At 44.1% G+C, this 23,483-nt stretch overlaps 1 protein-coding gene across 1 annotated transcript; it reads right to left on the reverse strand.

Annotated features, from left to right (window-relative positions):
- Positions 1–1,034: 1,034 nt before the first annotated feature.
- HSD17B7 (hydroxysteroid 17-beta dehydrogenase 7) lies at positions 1,035–22,932 on the reverse strand. The gene is made up of 9 exons (XM_032226660.1): positions 22,729–22,932; positions 16,680–16,883; positions 13,206–13,298; positions 9,993–10,107; positions 9,021–9,215; positions 6,700–6,804; positions 5,756–5,812; positions 4,507–4,605; positions 1,035–1,660 (listed from the first exon to the last, which is right to left on the reverse strand). Exons 1-9 carry the CDS (start codon positions 22,761–22,763, stop codon positions 1,562–1,564), a joined length of 1,002 nt encoding a protein of 333 aa, XP_032082551.1. The 5' UTR covers positions 22,764–22,932; the 3' UTR covers positions 1,035–1,561.
- Positions 22,933–23,483: the final 551 nt, after the last annotated feature.

A 23,483-nucleotide genomic window follows, 5' to 3' on the forward strand; every position in this document is an offset into this window, starting at 1 on the left:
AATACCAAGCTGCCCGGATCTTCCTCAATAAATCCTTCATATTTATCAGAGACTCTCACTCAAGCTACAGTGAGTTTTGTATAGACATAAATAAGATTGTACTGTAACTTGCCTGCAATCATTAGAAGAAAAATTTATTTCAAATAAAAACAGTGATGTAAAAAACCCTAGGATGTCAGACTTGAAGATCATCTTGCTGTTGAGATACAACTTATTCCAAAATAAGTTGTATCACAACAGCAAAATGATGTCAACCACATACACGGTTATTCAGAGATAAATTCCATTTGCAAAATTGGAACATACTCAGTGGTTGAAAGAGATCTGCCAACAAGAAGACGAAGATCTTCATTCCAGCCACAGACTCGGTAAATATCCTTAGTTTTTTTTCAATAGTAGAAATTAAAACAAAAACTGAAGCTAGTGTTCCCTTGGACCTTGAGTTATGTGGTGAGAAACCTGGCTCTGCCATTGGGGGCAGATAGAATGACTCGTTGAAGGGAACACTATCTTGTTAGAGAAAAGAACAATTTTAAAGTAAAAGTAATCGTGTGAGCATTTTTAGATACAGAAATGTTCAACACCACTACCTTGATTATACAATCTTTTGAAAAACAGAAAGGATGCCATAGCGTGAGGGTATACATAGAGTGACAAAGTCAAGATGAGAAGTTCAGCTATGGGATCATAGCTGAACACCCCCACCCCCACCACAGATTTGGCATCCCAGAAAAGGATGCTTGGATTTTCTCTCATACAATTTAATGCCAGGACAGTGTTTGGGGGCCTAGCCAAAGTACCTGGAGCCCCAAGGCAGGGTTATTTGAGATCCCAACTAGGGGTGCCATATGTTGAATGAAAAAGCATCACCATTAGAGTGTTGGCCAAAAATATTCATTATAAAATACCTTTGGGAGGAGAAACCAGGTCGGTCAATCAATCAGAATGGTGTCATGCTTCCAAATAATGATCCCAATCAATTCAGAACTATATAGCTTTTTTCAAAGATTTCCTTTATTACATACATATCGGCACCTTCAGGTATGAATACAACTCTAATATTTCCAGTGGTTTGGTAGAATTAAAAATAGCTACTCCCCACCCCGCTGTGTCATAGATCATTTTGACCAAACAGGTAAGCGGCAGGCTGCTCAGTTGCTCCCTCTGGCTGTTACGAGCGTTCACTGAGATGACCTTGGTTCCCATGAGCCTATCACCGTTATGTCTGGCACACTAGAAAACATTTCACACTACATTGGTCCCCCTCCCCACACCATATGTATGGCAACTAAGAACGAAGAAAAAGAGAATATGGCTTCAGCTAAAATTGTCTTGAGAGTTGACAAATAGAGTTGGAAAGGACCTTGGAGGTCTTCTGGTCCAACCACCTGTTCAAGCAGGACACCCTATACCATTTCAGACAAGTGGCTGTCCACACTCTAGTCATACAATCCTCCACAGCAATCCACTAGGAAAATCTGGTTTGCAAAGGCAAACAATAATAATAAAGAGTTTTCCAATTGGAAGAAATATTTTCCTGTAAAGGAAAATTTCCCTCTTGCTATTTTTTATCTGGGTGATCGTTGCTCCCTAAAACCTCCTTTTCTAATTCCAACAGGTTCTTGTACAGTTTTTCTGCCATGTCTTCATTAACATCCATCTGGAAATCAAGAAAGATGTAATAATTAAATATGCACATACATTTAATAACTAAAATTAATAAATAAAGGGTGGGGAGAGTTAAAGTGTTAGCTCAGTTTCTGTCTCTTATGCAAGATCTTTCTCTCCACGAAGTTGCCAAATTAAAGCTGAAAGTATGGGCAATGCAAATCCAATGTCAGAAAACCTGAAGGGCAAGAAGATTAAATGAAGCCCTGCATGGTACAGTAGTTGAACCTTCTCCCAAAGAGGCGGGAATAGAAAAATCCCAGAAACTAGATTGGAGCGAGGAGAGACAAACTCAAAAATGCCGAGTTTGTGTATTTCTGAAGATCCAGTTTGGGAGATGCCTAAAGAATCCTGCTTCCACATCTGTCTGCCACGTCTCGACAAAGCGGTTATTAGTAAAATCAACTCACATATAATATTTAGAATGACAAAATGTGTACAAGTAGTCCTATTGCACATTAAAGTCAGAAGTCGGGAGGACATTAAGTGATTCATGTTAAGTGAATGAGCCTCCACCCCAGCGCTCCTCAATGCATTCGTTAAACAAGTGCATGGGTCAAACGCATGAGTTGTTAAGTGAGCATGGGGTGAATCAAGGGTGGGGAAGATGATTGAGGGGGGGGGAGAGTGCAAGAACGAACAAGACCACCTGCCTCTGGCCTCCCAATGCCTTCCCCCACTGCGATATCTCATGTCCCGCTTCACTTCGGCCTCCTCTGTACCCAGCTCCTGCACCCACCACTGATCGATCACTCACTTACCTTTCGAAGATCTCAAGAGCTCAGGATGTCGGGGTAGGAAAGGAGGACAGGCTGTTCCATTACTGGGCCACATGGCAGAAAAGCGCCTTTTTCTGAGACGCGGCCAAACCTCTTTGTTTCTGTCAAAGCTCTTTCCTTGCTACATGCTGCCTCTCTCTTCCAGCAAACACACATGGTCCCATGCTGCCTCTTTCTCCCAGCAAGTGCAACCTCTCCTCTTGCTGTGACTCTCCCTTTTTCTGCAGGCAAACATATGTTCTCCCAGGGAATGGATCAGTGGTGGGTTTCAATTTTTTTTTTGAAGCTCTTCTGTAGGTGTGGCCTGCTTTGTGGGAGTGGCTTGCTAGCCATGTGACTGGGTGGGAGTGGCTTGCCAGCCATGTGACTGGGTGGGCATGGCCAGCTTGTAAAATGTGGTGAAACTCGCTTAACAACACTCTTGCTTAGCAACCAAAATGTTGGCTCAGAAACTCTGGCATTTGAAGCACGCAAGTCTTAAAGCTCTCAAGTTACAAGACCCTTGTACCCCTATAGTAAACTGTTACAAGAGGTTTGCATATATGATCTGAAACTAATCTACTATTTTTAAATAGATGTAGTAGAAGGTCCCAATTTGGTTGCACTTCTTTTCCTAGTAAATTATCATTTTCCATATTTTTCAAAAACACTGTTTAACATAATGTCCCATTGCCTTTGGGAACAGTAGCTCATGCATAGACCTTGAGACTCTTTAGAAAAAAAAAACCCCAGGGGAGTTCAAACCTGACAGCTTTAAGACTTGTGGACTTCAACTCCCAGAATTCCTCCTCTCGCTCTTCATCTTGATGATGTGCGGGCGGGCGAGGGGAGGGAGCTGGAACCGGTTCTAAACGGCACTGTAGATTTGTGGAACCTCTTCTATAGAAGAGGTGAGAACTGGCAGGAACCCACCTCTGGAATGGATGCACGAGGGGGGTAAACTATTCCCTGCTGCATGTGTGTGCGTTTTGTAGGAGAAAGGGGCGGGGTGGGTAGAATGCACTTGTAGGGAGGAAAGGGAGAATGATAGCAAGGGAAGAGATTGCATTCGCTGGGAGAAAGAGGCAATATATGGTCATGTGCGTTTGCAGGAAGAGAGAGGCAGCATGTAGCAAGGGAATAGTTTTGCTAATAACACCCACATCTCAGAAAGACTCTGCTTTTCTACTGCTTGGCTCCATAATGGAGTGGTTTGTCCTCTTTTCCTACCCCAACATCCTGAGCTCTGGAAAGGTAAGTGAGCAATTGGTGATGGGAGAATGGACAGTAGTGTATATAACTTGCAGGCTCAGTGCCTATGGTGACCTGGGGCAGGATGGGGGGAAATAGGTGAGGGGGGGAGATATGTTGCAGCATCTCTGCAGTCAGTCCCGATCCAGTCATAAGGGCAAAAGACCACAAAGGTGCTGCAACATACATAACTTCGGGGCTGGGTCATAAGTACTTTTTGGGTATCTGTCATGTTTGAACTGCTGCTAACTGTCCTATCATAACTCGAGGACTATCTGTATGTGCCTAGGCTCTAACATAAGAAAATTGGGATAAAAAATTGGGATAGATGGGAATTATTGCAATGAGTGTGGCTTAGATAGAAATATTTCTCCAATTTCTAAAATTCCAGATTAGCAATAGCAATAGCAGTTAGACTTAAATACCGCTTCATAGGGCTTTCAGCCCTCTCTAAGCGGTTTACAGAGGCAGCATATTGCCCCCAACAACAATCTCGGTCCTCATTTTACCCACCTCGGAAGGATGGAAGGCTGAGTCAACCTTGAGCCGGTGAGATTTGAACAGCCGAACTGCTGAACTGCAGTCAGCTGAAGTAGCCTGAAGTGCTGCATTTAACCACTGCGCCACCTTGGCTCTTCATTCACCACAGGATTCATTAACAGTTGCCTATGTGACTGTTTATACGATGTGCTGGAAAGGATTTTTCTTGCAATCCTCAGTGGGAACCCTAATTTACATGGCCTGGTTGCAGAACTGTCCAGAAATGTATTGCACAGCCCCCTACATAAAGAGTGCTTATTGTATCACTTCCTCAAAAGAATTGACTTACCTTGCGGCTGTCACTATAATTCTTCCCCCAAATGTTAGTACAGCTGTGATATTTCACCAGGGGATCCAGCAACTCTGGCTTCTGCTTAAACAACCAAATCTAAAAGGGAACCCAGACATTTCTTATTCCAAGACACTCCATGACTGTGCGGAGAACATTTAATATCTCTAACACTGGGAGCCTCTTCACAGAAAACAAGGAGCAGGGTGATCTATCTAAGGGATGGCAGGAGGGAAACACCTAAAGGAGATAATACGCAGGTCAGCCCAGAGCACAAGCAATACCAATATGTTAAAAGAGATGGAAACACTGCTCAAGTTTTAATAGAACTTGGTTGATTTCAGAGTGCATAGAAGCAAAGCCATCTCTCCTGGTCACTGCTGAGTTCTGCTTCCAATTTCTAACTCTATACGATCAGTCTTCAGCCCACATCTGTGAGAGAAAGAAATCTTGCACGTGTCATACACTGTTTCTATAGATAGACTATGTTCTGACCCCCTCCTCCGCCAAGTAATGAATGCCGAGACAAGCTTAACTGGAATGTACTTTAATAGCAAGACACCAACGCCTTGGTGTCTGAAAGCCAAGCATAACAAATAGATAAGGACCTTGGCAGCAACTCAGACAAACTCAGGCAGCAATAAACACAGATAACGCTTGGCAGCAAATCCAGCCTGTCAAGCTCACAGTACTGTCCTCCGACATTCAATTCCTGTGTTGACTTCTGCAAAGAGGGCCGTGTGCACAAGTAGCTTTTTATAGTTTGGAGAGGAGCCTAATGACCACCAGCTGAGCACAATCACCTCCTGTAATTGCGTAATTGTTCCTGACGCCTAGTAGCTCTTCGATGGCGTGCATCCAGGAACAACTCACTACCGGCCTCCGGCTCACTCTCCCTTGTCTCCTCCCCACAGGTCCAAGGCTCAGGTGCCTCCTGGTGGCCAACCAGCCTCTCTGCGCCCTGCTCAGAGTCGGAACCCTGTCCAGGATCCTCCAGAGCCGACTCATAGGGCCCCTAGCTGTCGGAGTCTGGTGGCAGCTCCAACGGCACCTGCTGGGCCACAACAGACTACTTGCCTATTTTTTTCATTATAAGGCAGGTGCTAGGCAAGCATGGCTAGAAGATCAAGCCCACAAGAGTTTTGCCTTATACCACAATAAAATAGCTATCAGCCTTGAGTCATGCGATCTATATAGGATAGGATAGAATGGCCGCTCTGAGCCATGGATACGTCTAAGAGTATTTTACCTGTGCTTCTGCTCCATTGTACGGTGTCAGAGTGTACGTAGGGGTGAACAGGCGTAGCTGGTAGAGCAAAAAAAGCAAAAAAGTTAGCTTTCTCTTCCCCCATGAAAACACATTGAACTAAAAAAAAATCTGTTTCAAATGAATCAGTTTTACAATTTCACTGAATATTCGCCATTGCAATATTCCTGTCAGAAAATTCTCAAATAGGATTTGCACCGTGGGTACTACAGAATACAATGGGTGGGCAACTTTTCTGAGCTAAGAACCTTGAATTCTAACATCATACAGCGGATGTACAGTTGAGGAGCCGAGGTGGCGCAGTGGCTAGGGTGCAGTACTGCAGGCCACTTCAGCTGACTGTTATCTGCAGTTCAGCGGCTCTAATCTCACCGGCTCAGGGTTGACTCAGCCTTCCATCCTTCCGAGGTGGGTGAAATGAGGACCCAGACCGTGGGGGCGATATGCTGACTTTGTAAACCGCTTAGAGAGGGCTGAAAGCCCTATGAAGCGGTATATAAGTCTAACTGCTATTGCTATTGCTATGTATTCACAAAATAGCCACCATAGGAACCTTGCTACAATGGACATAGCAAAACAAGAGTTTATCGGAAGGTAAGCCAGAAAGGTAGACTTGTTAATAAATATTATTCTAAGGACAAGTGGCTCCTTTGGCAGTATGCCAGCTTCTATTCAATAGCTTTGCAAACAATTCCTTTATAAAGCCAAATGGGCAGAGAATCTATTGGGCACTGGTGTTTAGGAACACACTGGCACCTACAGGTATAACAAAGTAAGAGATACTTTCAGTACAAATTTCTATTTTTCACATTATATTGAATCCTGAGGTAAAAATTCAGTTTTCCTGATTCTTTATGAAATGGAATCAACTCTTCTCTCCCTCAAGTTTACATCTGTGGTACAATAATGCTTCCAAAGGCACTTACCAGCCATAATAAAGGGAAAAGCAGCTTCCAGAAAAAAGGGGACAACATTTCATATGTCATATTGGTCATTACAACACCTGGGCACATGACACTTGAAAATAAGCCCTAGTTGAGGAAAAAGGAGAGAGGGGAGCGATGAGAGGTGGAGAAACGTTCATCATATAAAATATAATCACACTACACATAGAGTCGTGCTCAGCTATGCCTCTTGACTAATACATACCCAAAAAAGGAAATAAATGTTTTTCTAAGCTTCCTTTTCCAAAATGGTCTTTTCTGCGTTCTATGAATATAAACAGCAGAGAACTAAAACTGTAGTATGTGGCCTTGAGGCCAATAGAAAGGGGCCTCCATGGAGTGAAATTGCTTTCCAAGCTTAGGGATCTTTTGGCAATGAGGTTGGCTGTTGTGTGACCCGACAAAAGCGTGAACGTCATAAGCGCGCCGACAACACCGCGGCGCTAAAACCGCGCCGACAATAGCGCGATTTAATTTAAGGTAAGATTTACGGTTAGGTTTAGGGTTAGGTTTAGGGTTAGGTTTAGGGTTACGTTACAGCGCGCTTCTGTCGGCACGCTTTTGTTGGCACGCTTTAGGGCTAATTCGTTGCTCATTCGTCGCGCGGTTTTGTCACCGCGCTTTAGTCAGGCGCGCATTTGTGGTGGAACCGGCTGTTGTTGGCCAAATGAGACAATTCTCCCCCATGTCCTAGTGGGTCTTTCAAAATTATATCTTTGAAATTTAAGAGACCAGTCATTTAAATATTACAACCCAAACTGCATAACGGCACAAGCGGAGAATAAACTTTTGTGCAACTTTTATCTTAAAAGCAAACCCCATCTCTTAAGATTAGGGCATCTACAGCGACCAGAGATTACATGATGGAGTTCAACGTAGTCAGGAGAATGTTTGCTGTTTTTCTACATGGTAGCCTGGCTTTAACGCGCCAATTGCCTCCCAAATCTTGAATCTCAGCCCTTCCGTTTGTCTTCTCTCTAAATCAGGCACCTGGCCCATGTAGGGAAAAACGGCAGTCAGAAGGACAAACGATAGGAGAAAAGACAGGACAGGGGAGGTTAAGGCTATGTTCCACTTTGATAGTGACAATGTAATATATAGGTAAATTATTTCTTGAATAATCAGACAGAGTCAGAACGGTTCCACCACAAAACCGCGTTCGACTAAAGGGCGCTCGACGAAACCGCGTAGCTGACGTCATCACAGCGCGACAACAGCGCGGAGAAAAAAGCACGCTGTAAACGCTAAACCTAAAATTATTAACCCCTAAACCTAAACCTAACCCCCCTAAACCTAACCCTTAACCTAACCCTTAACCTAACCCTAAACCTAACCCTTAACCTAATGCTAAACCTAATCCTAACCCTTAACCTAACCCTAAACCTAACCCTAACCCTTAACCTAACCCTAAACCTAACCCTTAACCTAACCCTAAAGCTAACACTAAAGCTAACCCTAAACCTAATCCTTACCTTAACTTGAATCGGCTTGCTTTCAAAGCGCTATTTAAAGCGCCCTTCTTTCTCCGCGCTGGCTGTTGTCGCCCTGTTGATGACGTCAGCGACGCGGTTTAATCGGGCGCGCTTTAGTCGAGCGCGGTTTTGTCGTGCCACGAGTCAGAACAATGGCAAATTCTAAATCTGCATCAATATGTATTTTTATCTGAAATATATCTTTATCTGAAATGTATCTTTATCTGAAATATGCACATTTGGTAATTTATTTACAATCAGGATTGTCAAACCCGCAGCCCGGATGCATCACGTGCTGCCCCCCCCTTTGCGTCTGATTTAGCAAAGGGGGGAAAAAAGTCCTGATACGTCACATGACGCTGCCATGACGACGCGAGCTTGACACCCCTGCCTTACTTGATTCCATTCCTTGCTATGAAGGTCAATTTAGAACAGTGGTAGTCAACCTGGTCCCTACCGCCCACTAGTGGGCGTTCCAGCTTTCGTGGTGGGCGTTAGGGGTTTGCTTTGCTTTATAAATTTTATAAAGTAAAGTTACTTCCCTACTTTATAAATCACCATTACTGTGGAATCGGTGGGCGGTTAGAAATTTTTTACTACTAACAGAGGTACAAAAGTGGGCGGTAGGTATGAAAAGGTTGACTACCCCTGATTTAGAAGATATTGAAATCTATAAAAAGCTGCCCTTTCTCTGTCTTTGAAGCTTTAGAAATCTCAGCTATGCATTATTTACAAACTTTGAAGTTTTATCTTTCCAGCCACCTGGACAGCATACTTGTTCTTTGGTGTTTCTGCTGCAGCCCCCTCGAAACCAAAAGTTCTGAGGCTCACCTGCTTGTTGAAATGCTTGTTTAAAGCCACACTTGTAAGGTCAGTGCAGTATTTAGAGGAACTGTAGGACTCTTTGCCCTGCTTGTGTTGGATGTCCTCAAGGCTGAAGTTAGACTTATGGGCGCTGATTGAAGAAGTCCAGATGAGCTGGGAAGGATTTTCAAGGCAGCAGAGCAGAGGCTCCAGCTGACGGATCTGAAAGTAAACAAACCAAGGTTTCCTAAGATTTCAAGCCTATAGAATTGGGAAACACAGCAGCTTTACAATTGGATTTTGGATTTGGATTTTATTCAATTTGTAGGCCGCCCTATTCCCCGAAGGGACTCAGGGCGGCTGAACAAAGCCAAGGGAGGGGAAATTACAAAAAGTGAAATAAAGACAAACAGACAATACAAACAGTTTAAAAGCACAATAGACACAGCAAATTCGAGTGGGGGGGGGGACTCAACCCCAGGCTTGCTGGGACAGCCAGGTCTTCCCGGCTATCCGGAAGGCCTGGAGAGGGTCCGAATCTCCACGGGGAGCTCGTTCCAAAGGGCCGGGGCAGCCACAGAGAAGGCCCTCCTCCGAGTAGTCGCCAGCCGACATTGGCTGGCAGATGGAATACAGAGGAGGCCTAATCTGTGGGATCGAATGGGTCTGTGGAAGGTAATCGGCAGAAGGCGGTCTCTCAAGTCTCTCAAGTACCCAGGTCCAATACCATGTAGGGCTTTATAAGTAATAACTAGCACCCTGAAGCGTATCCAGAGACCAATAGGTAGCCAGTGCAGCTCGCGGAGGATAGGTGTAACGTGGGTGTACCTGGGTGCACCCACAATCACTCGCGCGGCTGCATTCTGGACCAGCTGGAGTCTCTGAACACTCTTCAAGGGCTGCCCCATGTAGAGCGCATTGCAATATCAATGCTATGATGCCATGCCTATTTTCAGAAGTCAAAACTACAAGGCATACATTTACTCAAAATTTCCCTACCAATACAAAATGTCCGAAGAAATTGGTTGCAAAGACTTCCTGCAGGCCATCTGGATTGACCCTGTCCTGCTGGGTCATCAGTCCCTCCGCTGTGGTGAGCATTCGAAATACGTTGCTGAAAAGAAGATAAGACACTACATTTAATTTTACCAAGGAAAGGACTGGAACCTTTCATTATTACCCAAAATATCATTTCCTTGCCATTAAGCATTTGTATAGAGGTCCAATTTTTCTTTTTGTTATTGTGAGAATTGACAGAATCCTTAGCTTGAAACCATAGTACTCTAGAATTCTTCAATTTGACCATCAGCAAACTTCAGTAAAGTTTTAGATGTTCTCTAAGACCTCAGTGAAAATAACAAAAAGGGTTCACCGACAAAACCGTGCCCGACTAAACCGCGTCACTGACGTCATCAACAGGGCGACAACAGCGCGGAGACAGAAGCACGCTGTAAACCCTAAACCTAAAATTAACCCCTAAACCTAACCCCCCTAAACCTAATCCTAAACCTAACCCTTAACCTAACCCTAAACCTAATCCTAACCCTTAACCTAACCCTAAACCTAACCCTTAACCTAACCCTAACCCTTAACCTAACCCTAAAGCTAACCCTAACCCTTAACCTAACCCTAAAGCTAACCCTAAAGCTAACCCTAAACCTAACCCTTACCTTAAGTTGAATCGGCTTGCTTTCAAAGCGCTGTTTAAAGCGCCCTTCTTTCTCCGTGCTGGCTGTTGTCGCCCTGTTGATGACGTCAGCGGCGCGGTTTAGTCGGGCGCGGTTTAGTCGGGCGCGGTTTTGACGGGTCACAAACAAAAAGCAAGCCATGGGTTCTAGTATTTTTCTGTAGCATACAATTGGCTAGTGTCCTCTATTGAAATCGTGGTTGAAAAGGAGCACTTTATTATGTTCCGTTTGATAATATAAATGGTTGATCCTGACCACTTTCTCTTAAACATATGTAAAAAGCAGTGCCTCTATACATTTTTCAACTTTAAGGTGATCCAAGTCTCCCAGTTCTTTTTCCTGAAGCATGGTTGAAAATATTTGGCACTGGCACATAGATGCAGTGTTTGTTTTCATTCTGAAGCCTCTTTGTCCAAAGCCTAGTTTGGACTGATGTGACAAACTTCAGCCAGACTTATCCCGCAACAATGGTCACCCTGACAATTGAAACTAGAAGGAAGCCACAGGGTGTGTGATGTGAAGAACAAAACAGATAGTAATCTTGGGCTGTCAGCATCACTTCATTCAGTAATCAGGAAAGAAAACCACAGGACTCCATTTGTATTGAAATCAAGTGTACTTTTACTAATGATAAATGAACAGTTGCAAGGCTAAGCTGAGTCTGGTTAATTAGGCGCGAAAGCTAATAATATAATGTATAATTCATTCCCCTCCCCTTGGCATCCCCGTGCACAGTCCAATCATATTTCCCCCAAATGTCAGGTGTGAGATAACTTCGAAAGGCATCACCAGGATGGAATGCTGGACCGTTGGCCTTGGCAGGAAACACCCCTCCTCCACATGCGCAGTAAGGTGGTCAGTTCAGCGTCTAGAAACTTCTCCAGCACATCAATGATCCCCCTCCCAAATACCATGCCCCCCCCCCGCCGTTTCAATGGCAGCTGAAGCAACAGCAAAGTAGAGGCTGACATGGGCTTTTTTTTAAGTCAAGGCTTTTAAATTTCTGCCACCAGCATATAAGCAAACTTCATAATTATTGTGTGGCTTTAATGTTTTTAACACAGGAATAAGTTTGCATGGGTGAAGAGTAAAGCCGGCTCCAACCTTGGTTAATTTATCTGTTTGCTACCTTTTACTGGAATATCCACTGTATCCATTCCTCCATTTTATATGGCACACGTAACACCACTTTTACGAGAGCTGCATTGATTACTGATATGCTTCTGGCTGCAATTCAAGGGGCTGCTTATCACCTTTAAAGCCCTACATGTCTTGGGGTACCTAAGGGATTGCTTTTTCCCCCCAAAAGCCTCTACCCTCCAACTCAATCTAGCACAGTGTTTCTCAACCTTGGCAACTTGAAGATGACTGGACTTCAATTCCCAGAATTCCCCAGCCAGCGAATGCCTCTACCCTCCAACTCAATCTAGCACAGTGTTTCTCAACCTTGGCAACTTGAAGATGTCCGGACTTCAACTCCCAGAATTCCCCAGCCAGCATTCGCTGGCTGGGGAATTCTGGGAGTTGAAGTCCAGACATCTTCAAGTTGCCAAGGTTGAGAAACACTGATCTAGCAGAATGGGCATGCTGCAGATCCCATCAGCCAGTGTTGGCTGGTGGGGATTAGATAAAGGAATCCCTGAGGATTTTACTTTGCTAATCGTCGTTTGTGGGGGTGGTACTCACTTCCATTTTAAGGGACATTGAGCCAAGACTTTTCTGCAGTCATGTAGCCAGCTTGATGTCAGAGAGAGATGTTACTTCCCACCAAAGTGATATCTATTTATCTCTTACGATGGCAGGAGCTAAAGCGAAGATATGAGCTCATCCCATTGTGCGATGCTTGGTTAGTGTTAGGGTTATTTTACAATGTTTTGGTTTGGTTTGGTTTATTGGATTTATATGCCGCCCTTCTCCCAAGGATTCAGGGAGGCGTACAACATTAAAAAAAAAACACATATTACAAAAGTTTTTAAAAAATTAGATAGAATATCCAAAAAACAAATCCAATTAAGATTAACAATAACATTTTTAAAAAAGTCGATTAAAATTAACAATAATCAATAATTTATTTTGTTTTGTTCAGGCCAGGCTGGCTTGCTGGAAAAGCCAACTTTTTAGGGCACGTCGGAAGGACCGGAGGTCGGGGATTATACGAAGCTCTGGGTGCAGCTCATTCCAGAGGGAAGGCGCTCCCACAGAGAAGGCTCTCCCCCTGGGGGTCGCTAGCCGATACTATCTGCTTACATATTTTAAATTGTAAGCTATGATGGATGGCTATCGAAAAGGAAGGAAGGAAGGAAGGAAGGAAGGAAGGTAGGAAGGAAAATTTCTGACACTCACTGTCCATTTCCCACAAGGAAACGTAATGGGAAGTTGGAAGTCACTCCCATTGATTTTTTAAAAAAGCATCTATGATCATTCTGTTTCTCTGTTTAGGTAAGGAAATATCTTTGAAATGGTGGCAAGGAATTTTTCAGAGTTATGCAGAAAAAGAACAATTACCCCAGCTTATATAACATACCTGGAGAAGAGGCCACGTAAAAATGCCCAGAAACTAATACGTGGATTGACCATGATCCCAGCATTCAAGAAGAGATAATCCAATCTCTGAAATCTATACAATGAAGAAAACATCTGGTTATTGCAAGAAGAAGCAGGTACAAAATGACCTGCCAAAAACAAAAACCTACTTAGCCGGTTAATTAAACTTCAAAGGCTTTAAATGCATAACTAATCTAGAAATGTAATAGATCAATGTGTAATAATTAATAACACTCTATCTTCCTGCAAGAGGTAGTTCTAGGCTAAATGTTCATGTTTATGTCCAAGTGAATTGTTTCACGGAGAAACCAGAAGTCTTAGAATGACCTCTCAGTGAGCAGGAAGACAAAAAAATATTGCCTTGTATTCACATTTAGGAAAATTACTTTTCTTCTCTGAACAGTGTCTATTTGTGTGTGTGCGTGTGTGTGTCTGTCTGTATGTTTATCTATCTATCATCTATCTATCTATCTATCTATCTATCTATCTATCTATCTATCTATCTATATATCTATCTATCATCTATCTGTCTGTCTGTCTGTCTGTCTATCTATCTATCTATCTATCTATCTATCTATCTATATGTGCTATCTATCTATCTATCTATCTATCTATCTATCTATCTATCATCTATCTATCTATCTATTATCTATCTATCTATCTATCTATCTATCTATCTATCCATCCATCCATCTATCTATCTATCTAAAGAGGAAGACTCTAGGAAAAGTTTTACTGCTTGATTCTACCAACTGTACAAGGCCACATTTAGCCATGAAGCAGTGAGACTACGATTCTTACAATACCTTACCAATTAGATGTTCTTATTGGCATTGATGGGTATGAACTTCAACATTTATGAAGGATACCCCAACGATCGATTTACTCACATACTACATAAACACAATGATCTTTGTTATTGGTCCAATACGATTAAGAAAAGCTTGGATTAATAACTCTGCAGTTATTTTAGGGCACCAATTTGTCAATGTTCCATAATTCATACTGCATAAGAAAAACATCCCAGGTCAGTGTTGAGGAGAAAAATCAACACCAGTCATTTTACATTAGAACAAACTACAGCTAAAGCAGTGTTTCTCAACCTTGGCAACTTGAAGATGTCCGGACTTCAACTCCCAGAATTCCCCAGCCAGCTGGCTGGGGAATTCTGGGAGTTGAAGTCCGGACATCTTCAAGTTGCCAAGGTTGAGAAACACTGAGCTAAAGCCTAGACCAGTGACGGCGCACCTTTTCGGCACTGAGTGCTGAAAAGGGAGCGTGCACGTGGGCGCATATGCTCATCTGGGCTGCAGCCTGGAAGACGAGCTGCCCAGGGGGCATGTGCGCACTGGAAAATGATCTTCTGGTTTCCAGTGCACACATGAGCTCCAGCCAGGTAGTCTTCCAGTTACTAGCGCGCATGCGCGCATGACGATCGGCTGGCTGGTGGGCATCCTCATGCCAACAAATGGGAGACCAGCTCTTCCAGTTTCCGTCACTGCCGCGCGCACAGAGACTAGCTGATCGTCGCACGCAAATGCACGCCAGAAACCCGGAAGAGGAACGGGTGACGACAAGTGTGCCAGGTGACATGGTGGTAGTCAACCTTTTTCTACCTACCGCCCACTAATGGATCTTTCTTGATGGAAAAATTTCCTTAACGCCCACCAGTTTTTGCGCAAGTGCGGAATATTTTTTAGAAAGCGAGGGTGTTTTTTTAAAAAAAGAGAAATGTACGCACATTTATCTTTTTGTTTTATTTGTGCTGATAAATAAATAAAGGGAGACTAGCATAGATCTATTTCAAGCTATTTAGCTCTCATCAGCTAGCCATACCCTTACTGGGATTCGAACCTGTTAGCTTCCTCCCATAATTGGGGCATACCAGGGGTTGTGACTTTAAATATTTATCTTTTTATTTCTACTTTATGCATGTTAATAATGTTTTTAACTTTATAAAGTTTAATTAGAAAGCAATAAAGTAAATTGAAATTAGCTTTACTAGTGATTAATGAGATATTTGAGGCTGATGCTGCGAGACTAAATATTTGATATCTGGTTCGATTTTCGTAAGGAACGAAGGTCTCCTCTTTCGGTGATATTCTGACGGTTTCTCTGTTTCCTCATAATATGATTAACAGCACTAAAGCCTGATTCTACACGATACGTGATAGCTTCTGCCTGTCCCTGCTATCAGTTTCCACTCCTCCCCTTCCTCTCCCCACGTGTTTGCTTGTTTGCGTGCACGCGCACTTTGGTTTATTGATGTGTGCCCTCGCGCCTGCCCACTCACTCAAAAGGAGGTTTTAACCTCCAAAGTCCCTACCGTCCACCTGGAATCCCGAAACGCCCACTAGTGTGCCGAGGTGGCGCAGTGGTTAGAGTGCAGTACTGCAGGCCACTTCAGCTGACTGCTATCTGCAGTTCAGCGGTTCAAATCTCACCGGCTCAAGGTTGACTCAGCCTTCCATCCTTCCAAGGTGGGTGAAATGAGGACCCAGACTGTGGGGGCGATATGCTGACTCTGTAAACCGCTTAGAGAGGGCTGAAAGCCCTATGAAGCGGTATATAAGTCTAACTGCTATTGCTATTCTAAGCTCTTAGAAATCTGTGTACATATAGAAATAGCTTTTCCTTTATCAAACTGCAACCTAACTAACTTTGATTTTATACACACACACATAACACACACACACACACACACACACGCACACACCCCTACCTTATCTACAGGCAAATTCTTATAAAAAATAAATAACTTTAAAAAGTTTTTTCTGCTGCTCATATAAAATGTATTGACATGCATTTTAGTGGCAAAATATTTTCAACCACAATACGGCTTAGTGATCCCAGCTCAAGGTTGACTCAGCCTTCCATCCTTCCGAGGTGGGTGAAATGAGGACCCGGATTGTTGGGGGCAATATGCTGACTCTGTAAACCGCTTAGAGAGGGCTGAAAGCCCTATGAAGCGGTATATAAGTCTAACAGCTATTGCTAGTGGGTGGTAAGGACCAGGTTTACGACCCATGGCCTAGACCATAAAAGTAAAATTAGAAGTAATTGCCACTGCAGGGACCAGCAAAAAGCATGCTTTGGAGCTATGCCCTCCCCTCACACTGCCTTTCTCCCATCTTTCTATTGCTTTTTTGCTAGACAAAGATTCTCAGTTGTTTGCAGAAGAAATAGTTCAAGGACTCCTTTCACTGTTGTTCAGCTATCTGCCTTGTTTCAGCTATCAGATGTTTTGGTCTGCTTTGAAAAAAAAAGATTAGTGCTACCTCTTGGAAAAAGTATTCAAGATTAACTTATTGTAGAAACATGCAATAGGGGTATGTCTTAGAAATCCATCCTGGAGAACTGATTGAACAAGAACGTCCTGAGCTACACATAGGAACAATTCTTTCCAATAGGCTGCTTCTAGCTACTCATCCGATTGCCCTTCTCCTCCCCTTACCTCATCTTTATTTCTTGAGCTGCGTGGAGGACAGATTCCAGCCTGCCCACATCTATTTTAAGAATGCTGATATGTGCACGGGGGAAGGAAGATAATAAGTTGTCACGGGTGGCATTGGCTTTGTCCATGTTTCTGCAGGCTAAACAAATATGGATGTTGTCATCTTCCTGGAGCAGACGTTCACACAGCGCAGAACCAATCCCACTGCAAGAGTAACAACATACAGTTAAGGTCTGCCATAGAGTATCACTATCAACCCTCTACGAAGCTCATTATTCAACAGTTGAGAAAATACGTATATTCCCTAGCGTGACCCGATAAAAGCGCGCATGACAAAAGCACGCCGATACAACCGCGTCGCTAAAACCGCGACGTCATCACCGCACCGACAACAGCGCAGCAACAGAAGGGCGCTTTACAACAGCGCGGCGACAGAAAGCCGATTTAAGTTAAGGTAAGGGTTAGGATTAGGGTAAGGTTTAGGGTTAGGTTTAGGATTAGATTTAGGGGTTAGATTTAGGGTTAGGTTTAGGGTTAGGTTTACGGTTAGGGTTAGTGTTATGTTTAGGATTAGGGTTAGGTTTAGGGTTAGCTTTTGAATGCTAGTAAAAGCATTTTGCTGAGCACTTTGGAAGGCGCGGATTTGCCCTCCGCAGTTATGTCGGCGCGCTAGGGTGGCATTTTGCTTAGCGCTTCGGATGGCGTGGATTTGCCCTCCGCGGTTATGCCAGCGCGGAAAAGGGCTTCACGGTTTTGTCGGTGAACCATTCCCTAGTATCTCTCTGTAAATGTATGCATTCCATAAATACCAAAGTGATTTTCCCATAGATGTTAAAAGAGGTTTTATAAATTAATTGTTCTGAGATACACTAGAAAAGTGATGGTTAACCTTTTTGGCACTGAGTACCAAAACTGGAGCATGCGCCTGAACACTGGAACCTGGAAGAGAGCAGCTGGCTGGTGCGCATGCGTGCGGTGTCCAGCTGCACTTCCGGGTTCCGGTGCGCATGTGCAGCTGCTCTCTTCTGGGTTCTGGCGTGTACATGCGCGACGGCCAGCTGGTATTTTATGCGAAGACCAGCTGGCCGGTGCATACAGAAGAGAGGAGCTGACTGGTGTGTATGCAAACTGGACCAGCTGTCCAGCATTCATGCGCATGACAGAACCTGGAAAAGCAGCTAGCGATGGTGTGTGTGCCCACAGAGAGGGCTCTGTGTGCCACCTCTGGCCTGCATGCCATAGGTTTGCTATCACTGCACTCATCAATGCGCTCTACATGGGGCAGCCCTTGAAGAGTTTTCGGAGACTTCAACTCGTCCAGAACGCAGCCGCGCGAGCGATTGTGGGTGCACCTCGGTACACCCACGTTACACCTATCCTCCGCGAGCTGCACTGGTTACCGATCAGTCTCTGGATACGCTTCAAGGTGCTAGTCGTAACTTATAAAGCCCTTCATGGTATTGGATCTGGGTACTTGAGAGACCGCCTGCTGCCAATTACCTCCCACAGACCCATTAGATCTCACAGGGTTGGCCTCCTCTGGGTTCCATCTACTAGCCAATGCCACCTGGCTATTACCTGGGGGAGGGCCTTCTCTGTGGCAGCTCTGGCCCTCTGGAATGAACTCCCCGCAGGGATTCGGACCCTCACCTCTCTCCAGGCCTTCCGAAAAGCCGTCAAAACCTGGCTTTGCCGGCAGGCCTGGGGGTGATGAGTTCCCTCCACTCTCGACATGTATGGTTGTGCGACTGTTGCTTATTTTTATCATTTGTATTTCGTTTTTGTGTTCCCCTTTTTCCCCTTTTGAATTGTTCGCCGCCCTGAGTCCTCCCGGAGAAGGGCGGCATATAAATAATAAAATTCCATTCCATTCCATTAATAAAATGAAATGAAATGAATGAAATGCACTAGAATAAAAACAGTGATCCAGCAGACCCTGAAACATGTCTTCACTGGTGGACCGAAAGTGACTTTGCTTTATCTTCAATGACTTCATTTAGCATGCTGAAGAGGAAGGGATCCAACTTATATTGCATCCCTGTTCTCCTTTCATATGACAAATAATCTCACTGCCATTAATTGTGTAGCTATGATGCATGTGAAGGTTGGGAAAGTAGGACATCATTATAATGAAGAAAAAACTTATTGATAAGGGATCACCTGATTCTTTGAGTACAGATCCAACAGACTTGCCCAAAAGATTTATATATTTGATAGATAATTGGTTCATTATCGAAACAACTGGATATTATTAGAAATATAGATAGATGCAATAGTAACAAGCATATAGATAGTTGTTAGAGCTATAAAGTATTTGTATTTGTATTTTATTATTTGTATGCCGCCCTTCTCCGGGAGGACTCAGGGCGGCGAACAATTCAAGGGGGAAAAAAAGGGGGAACATAAAAGACAAAATACAAATAATAAAAGTAGACAACAGTCGCACAACCATACATGTCGAGAGGGGAGGGAACTCATCACCCCCAGGCCTGCCGGCAAAGCCAGGTTTTGACGGCTTTTCGGAAGGCCTGGAGAGAGGTGAGGGTCCGAATCCCTGCGGGGAGTTCATTCCAGAGGGCCAGAGCTGCCACAGAGAAGGCCCTCCCCCGGGTAATAGCCAGGTGGCATTGGCTGGTAGATGGCACCTGGAGGAGGCCAACCCTGTGAGATCTAATGGGTCTGTGGGAGGTAATTGGCAGCAGGCGGTCTCTCAAGTAAAGGAATTAGTTGTGGGCATATAGTACCAATAGTCCAAAAATAGCTTTTTTTCCAAAAGGCAATTGGTCTTTCTTGGCTTTTTCTTCAAAAACATTTCCTTCTTACCCAATAAGCTTCTTCAGTTTTAACTTTAGAAGTGAACCTAACAACCTGGATGATTCCGAATCTACACTGACAATTAGCACCAGTAATATTCAAGAAATATAGCTGTGTCATTCCAAAAGCAAAAAAAAAAGTTTCGGAAGGAGGATGCTAAAATCCAAATAGTCCAAGATCAACTTGTTCCACATGTACAGTCAATGGAACTTCCTTGCCAAAGAGACTACAATGGAAAAAGCAAATCACGCATACGTATTAGACGGACATGAATGAGATAAGGGGTTTATGGTGGTTCTGGAAAAGAGAATCTGGAATGAAGAGTTTACAGACAGATCTGCTTTCTTGCTACCCACAGGTCTTACCTCCCTTAGACCGATCAGATCTCACAGGTTAGGTCTCCTCCGGATTCCATCCGCCAGCCAATGTCGGCTGGCGACCCCCCGGGGGAGGGCCTTCTCTGTTGCAGCTCCAGCCCTCTGGAATGATCTCCCTGTCGAGATCCGGACCCTTACTACCCTCCCGGCCTTCCGCAAAGCCACCAAGTCCTGGCTGCTGCAGCAGGCCGGGGGGGGGGGGGGCTGTGAAACACCCAGCCCCGCGGAAATTGTGAATGTTGCGGTTTTGTTTTTAAAGTGTTGTCTTTGTCTAGTTTTCCCCCTTCCCTTGTCTATTGTGAGCCGCCCGGAGTCCTTCGGGAGTGGGCGGCATACAAGACAAATAAATACAAATACTCCTTAGGCAAAATGGCTTCAAAACCTGGGGCAGAACTGCCTTATTGGTTATGAAGTCTTCTAACAAGGCATCTTCAGTCTGTGGACTCATCCCTGCACTCAGGAAAATTTTCCTTTCTCCAAAGTAGCCTGCAGTTATAGAATAACTTGCGATCATTCTGCCTTGCCTAATTTCAAACCTAAAATTGCAAAGGCTGAAAAATATTGCCCTCTAAAGCAGGAACAGATTTCTTTTACAGGTAATGTACTGTATCCTCCTACCACCACCCCCCTCCAAGAGATCTCAGTGAGACTTTTAAGTGCATCCTGGGAAAGGGGACTCTTCCTCTGAATCCTTAGTTTCACTAGCTGTCTAGGTCAGTGGTTCCCAAACTTGGCAACTTTAAGACTTGTGGACTTCAACTCCCAGAATTCTCCAGCCAGAATTCTGGGAGTTGAAGTCCACAAGTCTTAAAGTTGCCAAGTTTGGGAACCACTGGTCTAGGTGGTGGCAAATATGATAATTGAGTTATGCACTTTGAAAAAATATAAAATATTTCATTTTATTGGCCTTAAATCTTTTGTTACTCTACTTAATTTGGCGACTCCAAGTTACAGTATTAAGTTTCTTTTTACCCAGTTTAAAAAAGTTATCATCTAGATCAGTGGTAGTCAACCTGGTCCCTACTACCCACTAGTGGACGTTCCAGCTTTCGTGGTGGGCGGTAGGGGTTTGCTGTAACTCTGCTTTATCAATTTTATAAAGTAAAGTTACTTCCCTACTTTATAAATCACCATTACTGTGGAACCGGTGGGCGGTTAGAAAACGTTACTACTAACAGAGATACAAAAGTGGGCGGTACGTATAAAAAGGTTGACTACCCCTGATGTAGAAAAACACCCAGATACTTTAATGTTTCTTCACAAAATTGCAACTGTTTGATCCCTTCTTTTAAGATCCAGTTATTTACCAAGCTTGACTTCTTCTTACTGACCGACAGCTAGAACAGGAAATTCGTGTTCCTTGCCTTCCCAAAAATGAAAGGGCTTTTCGTTAAGGGATGCAAAGACATTAGGCTAGTTGACAAAAGTCCAGTCTTTTTTTTATCAATTTCATATATACATTCACAATTACATGATCTCATCACTGTTATTAATAATATGTATTTATAACAATTTGTTCCCTACAGTTGACAATATACTTGAAAATTGCTTTCTTACCATCCCATAGATGCATCTTATCTTACAACGGCCCTATTTCTTCTTCCCTCCCTCCCTCTTTCCTTCCCTCGTTTCTTCTCTCCTACTCTCCTTCCTTCCCTCCTTCCTTCCCCCTTCCCTCCCTCCTTTCTTCTCTCCTTCCTTCCTTCCTTCCTTCCCCCCTTCCTTCTCTCCTACATTCCCTCCTTCCTTCCTTCCCTCCTTTCTTCTCTCCTTCTCTCCTTCCTTCCCTCCTTCCTTCCCTCCTTTCTTCTCTCCTTCCTTCCCTCCTTCCTTCCCTCCTTGCTTCCCTCCCTCCTTCCCTCCTCCTTCCTACCCCCCTTTCTTCTCTTCCTTCTCTCCTTCCTTGCTTCCTCCTCTCCTTTCCCTTCTCTCCTTCCCCTTCCTCCCCTTTACCCTTCCCCTCTTCTTCCCATTCCTCCCCTCTTTCCTACTCTTACATTCCCTCCCATTCTTCCTCTGCCTTTCCCTTTCTCCTATTCCTCTCCTTTCTCCTCTCCTTCCTATCTTTCCTTCTACTCCTCCCTCCATCCACTCTATCCGTTGTTGCGTTTACATATTCTCCTCTTCAGGGGATGACCTGGTTCTCTCTTTTTTTTTCCTTATTTGAAAGTTATATAAAAAAAGATTTACAAAATACAAGATACAAAAACAGTCCAGTCTTAAGTAGAACTAGCAAGGCATCCTTTAATTCAGTGTTTTTCAACCACTGTGCCGTGGCACACTAGTGTGCCGTGACATAGTGTAAGGTGTGCCGTGGGAGAATTACTTTATATATAGTCAATATAGGCACAGAGTTAAATTTTTTTAACATTTTCTAATGGTGGTGTGCCTCGTGATTTTTTTCATGAAAAAAGTGTGCCTTTGCACAAAAAAGGTTGAAAAACACTGCTTTAATTTACTATATTGACACATACAATGTTTCACCTCATTTATCCCTGTCCCGCAGACCCCCTTCACTTTACCCAGCTTTCAAGAGGATGGTGAGCATCAAGCAGCTTGTTCTTAAAAGCCAGCCAACAAAAATTAAAACATTGATTTTTAATGTTTAATTACATTTAATTTAATTTTTAAGAATGTAAAAAAAAAACGTAGCCTGGGCACAATTCAACAGAGTAAAAAGTATTTTCAAGTTCCCACCGGATCCTACGCTCTTTACCCACATTGTTCATCATGCCACCGGCTCTAAGCATGCTACTCCCGTTTTCTTATGGGACCGGCACATCTTTGCAAATTAACTGCATTAAACCGATTACATCTCCCCTTTTCCCAGGCTTTAAACCTCAGCGATCCGCTCTCACCTGGTGGCGCCGGTGACTACAGCTACCCTTTGCATAGCTGCACGAAGAACCAGGTCGTGCAACGGGTCGGTCGAAAATGAAGGGGAGGCGGCGGGAGCGGCTATTTAAATCAGGGGTGTGCGCCGCCTCCAAGAATCCGCGGCGCTTCCTTCTGGGCGATCCCAGCTAGCCAGGCGCCGCCCCTCATCAACTCCTCGCCGGCCCAGCTTGGCCTTCGCCTCTCCATCCCCAGTCTGGCAAAAGCCAAACGGGGCGGTGGCGTGACAGTAGCCCCACGACGGGAAGGCGGGACCTGGGGAAACTCAGCCACTTAGGTGAGTCGCCGGCATTGGGACGGCGTGGTTGTGAGCTTGTCATTGGTTGGAGGCAATGAAATATGAATATGCAAATAGCCTTGGCTCTGCTCTAAGAAGGCACCGCGGAGGCAGGTCGGGTAAAGCAGTGTTTCTCAACCTTGTCAACTTGAAGATGTCTGGACTTCAACTCCCAGAATTCCCCAGCCAGCGATCGCTGGCTGGGGAATGCTGGGAGTTGAAGTCCAGACATCTTCAAGTTGCCAAGGTTGAGAAACACTAGGGTAAAGGGTGAAGCTGATGCGTAGCAGCTATTAATGAGCTATTAATTAATTAATTAATGAGCAGAATAAGTCGAAACTTACCTGCTTGTTCCTAGACTTCGGCTTTTCCCATGTTGGAAGTTATGTCCTTCTGGGTTCGGCTCCAAGTGGGGAAAAAGGCACTGGAGACATGGAGGCT

Source organism: Thamnophis elegans, chromosome 11, assembly GCF_009769535.1.
Source record: "Thamnophis elegans isolate rThaEle1 chromosome 11, rThaEle1.pri, whole genome shotgun sequence".
Lineage (NCBI taxonomy): Eukaryota > Metazoa > Chordata > Lepidosauria > Squamata > Colubridae > Thamnophis > Thamnophis elegans.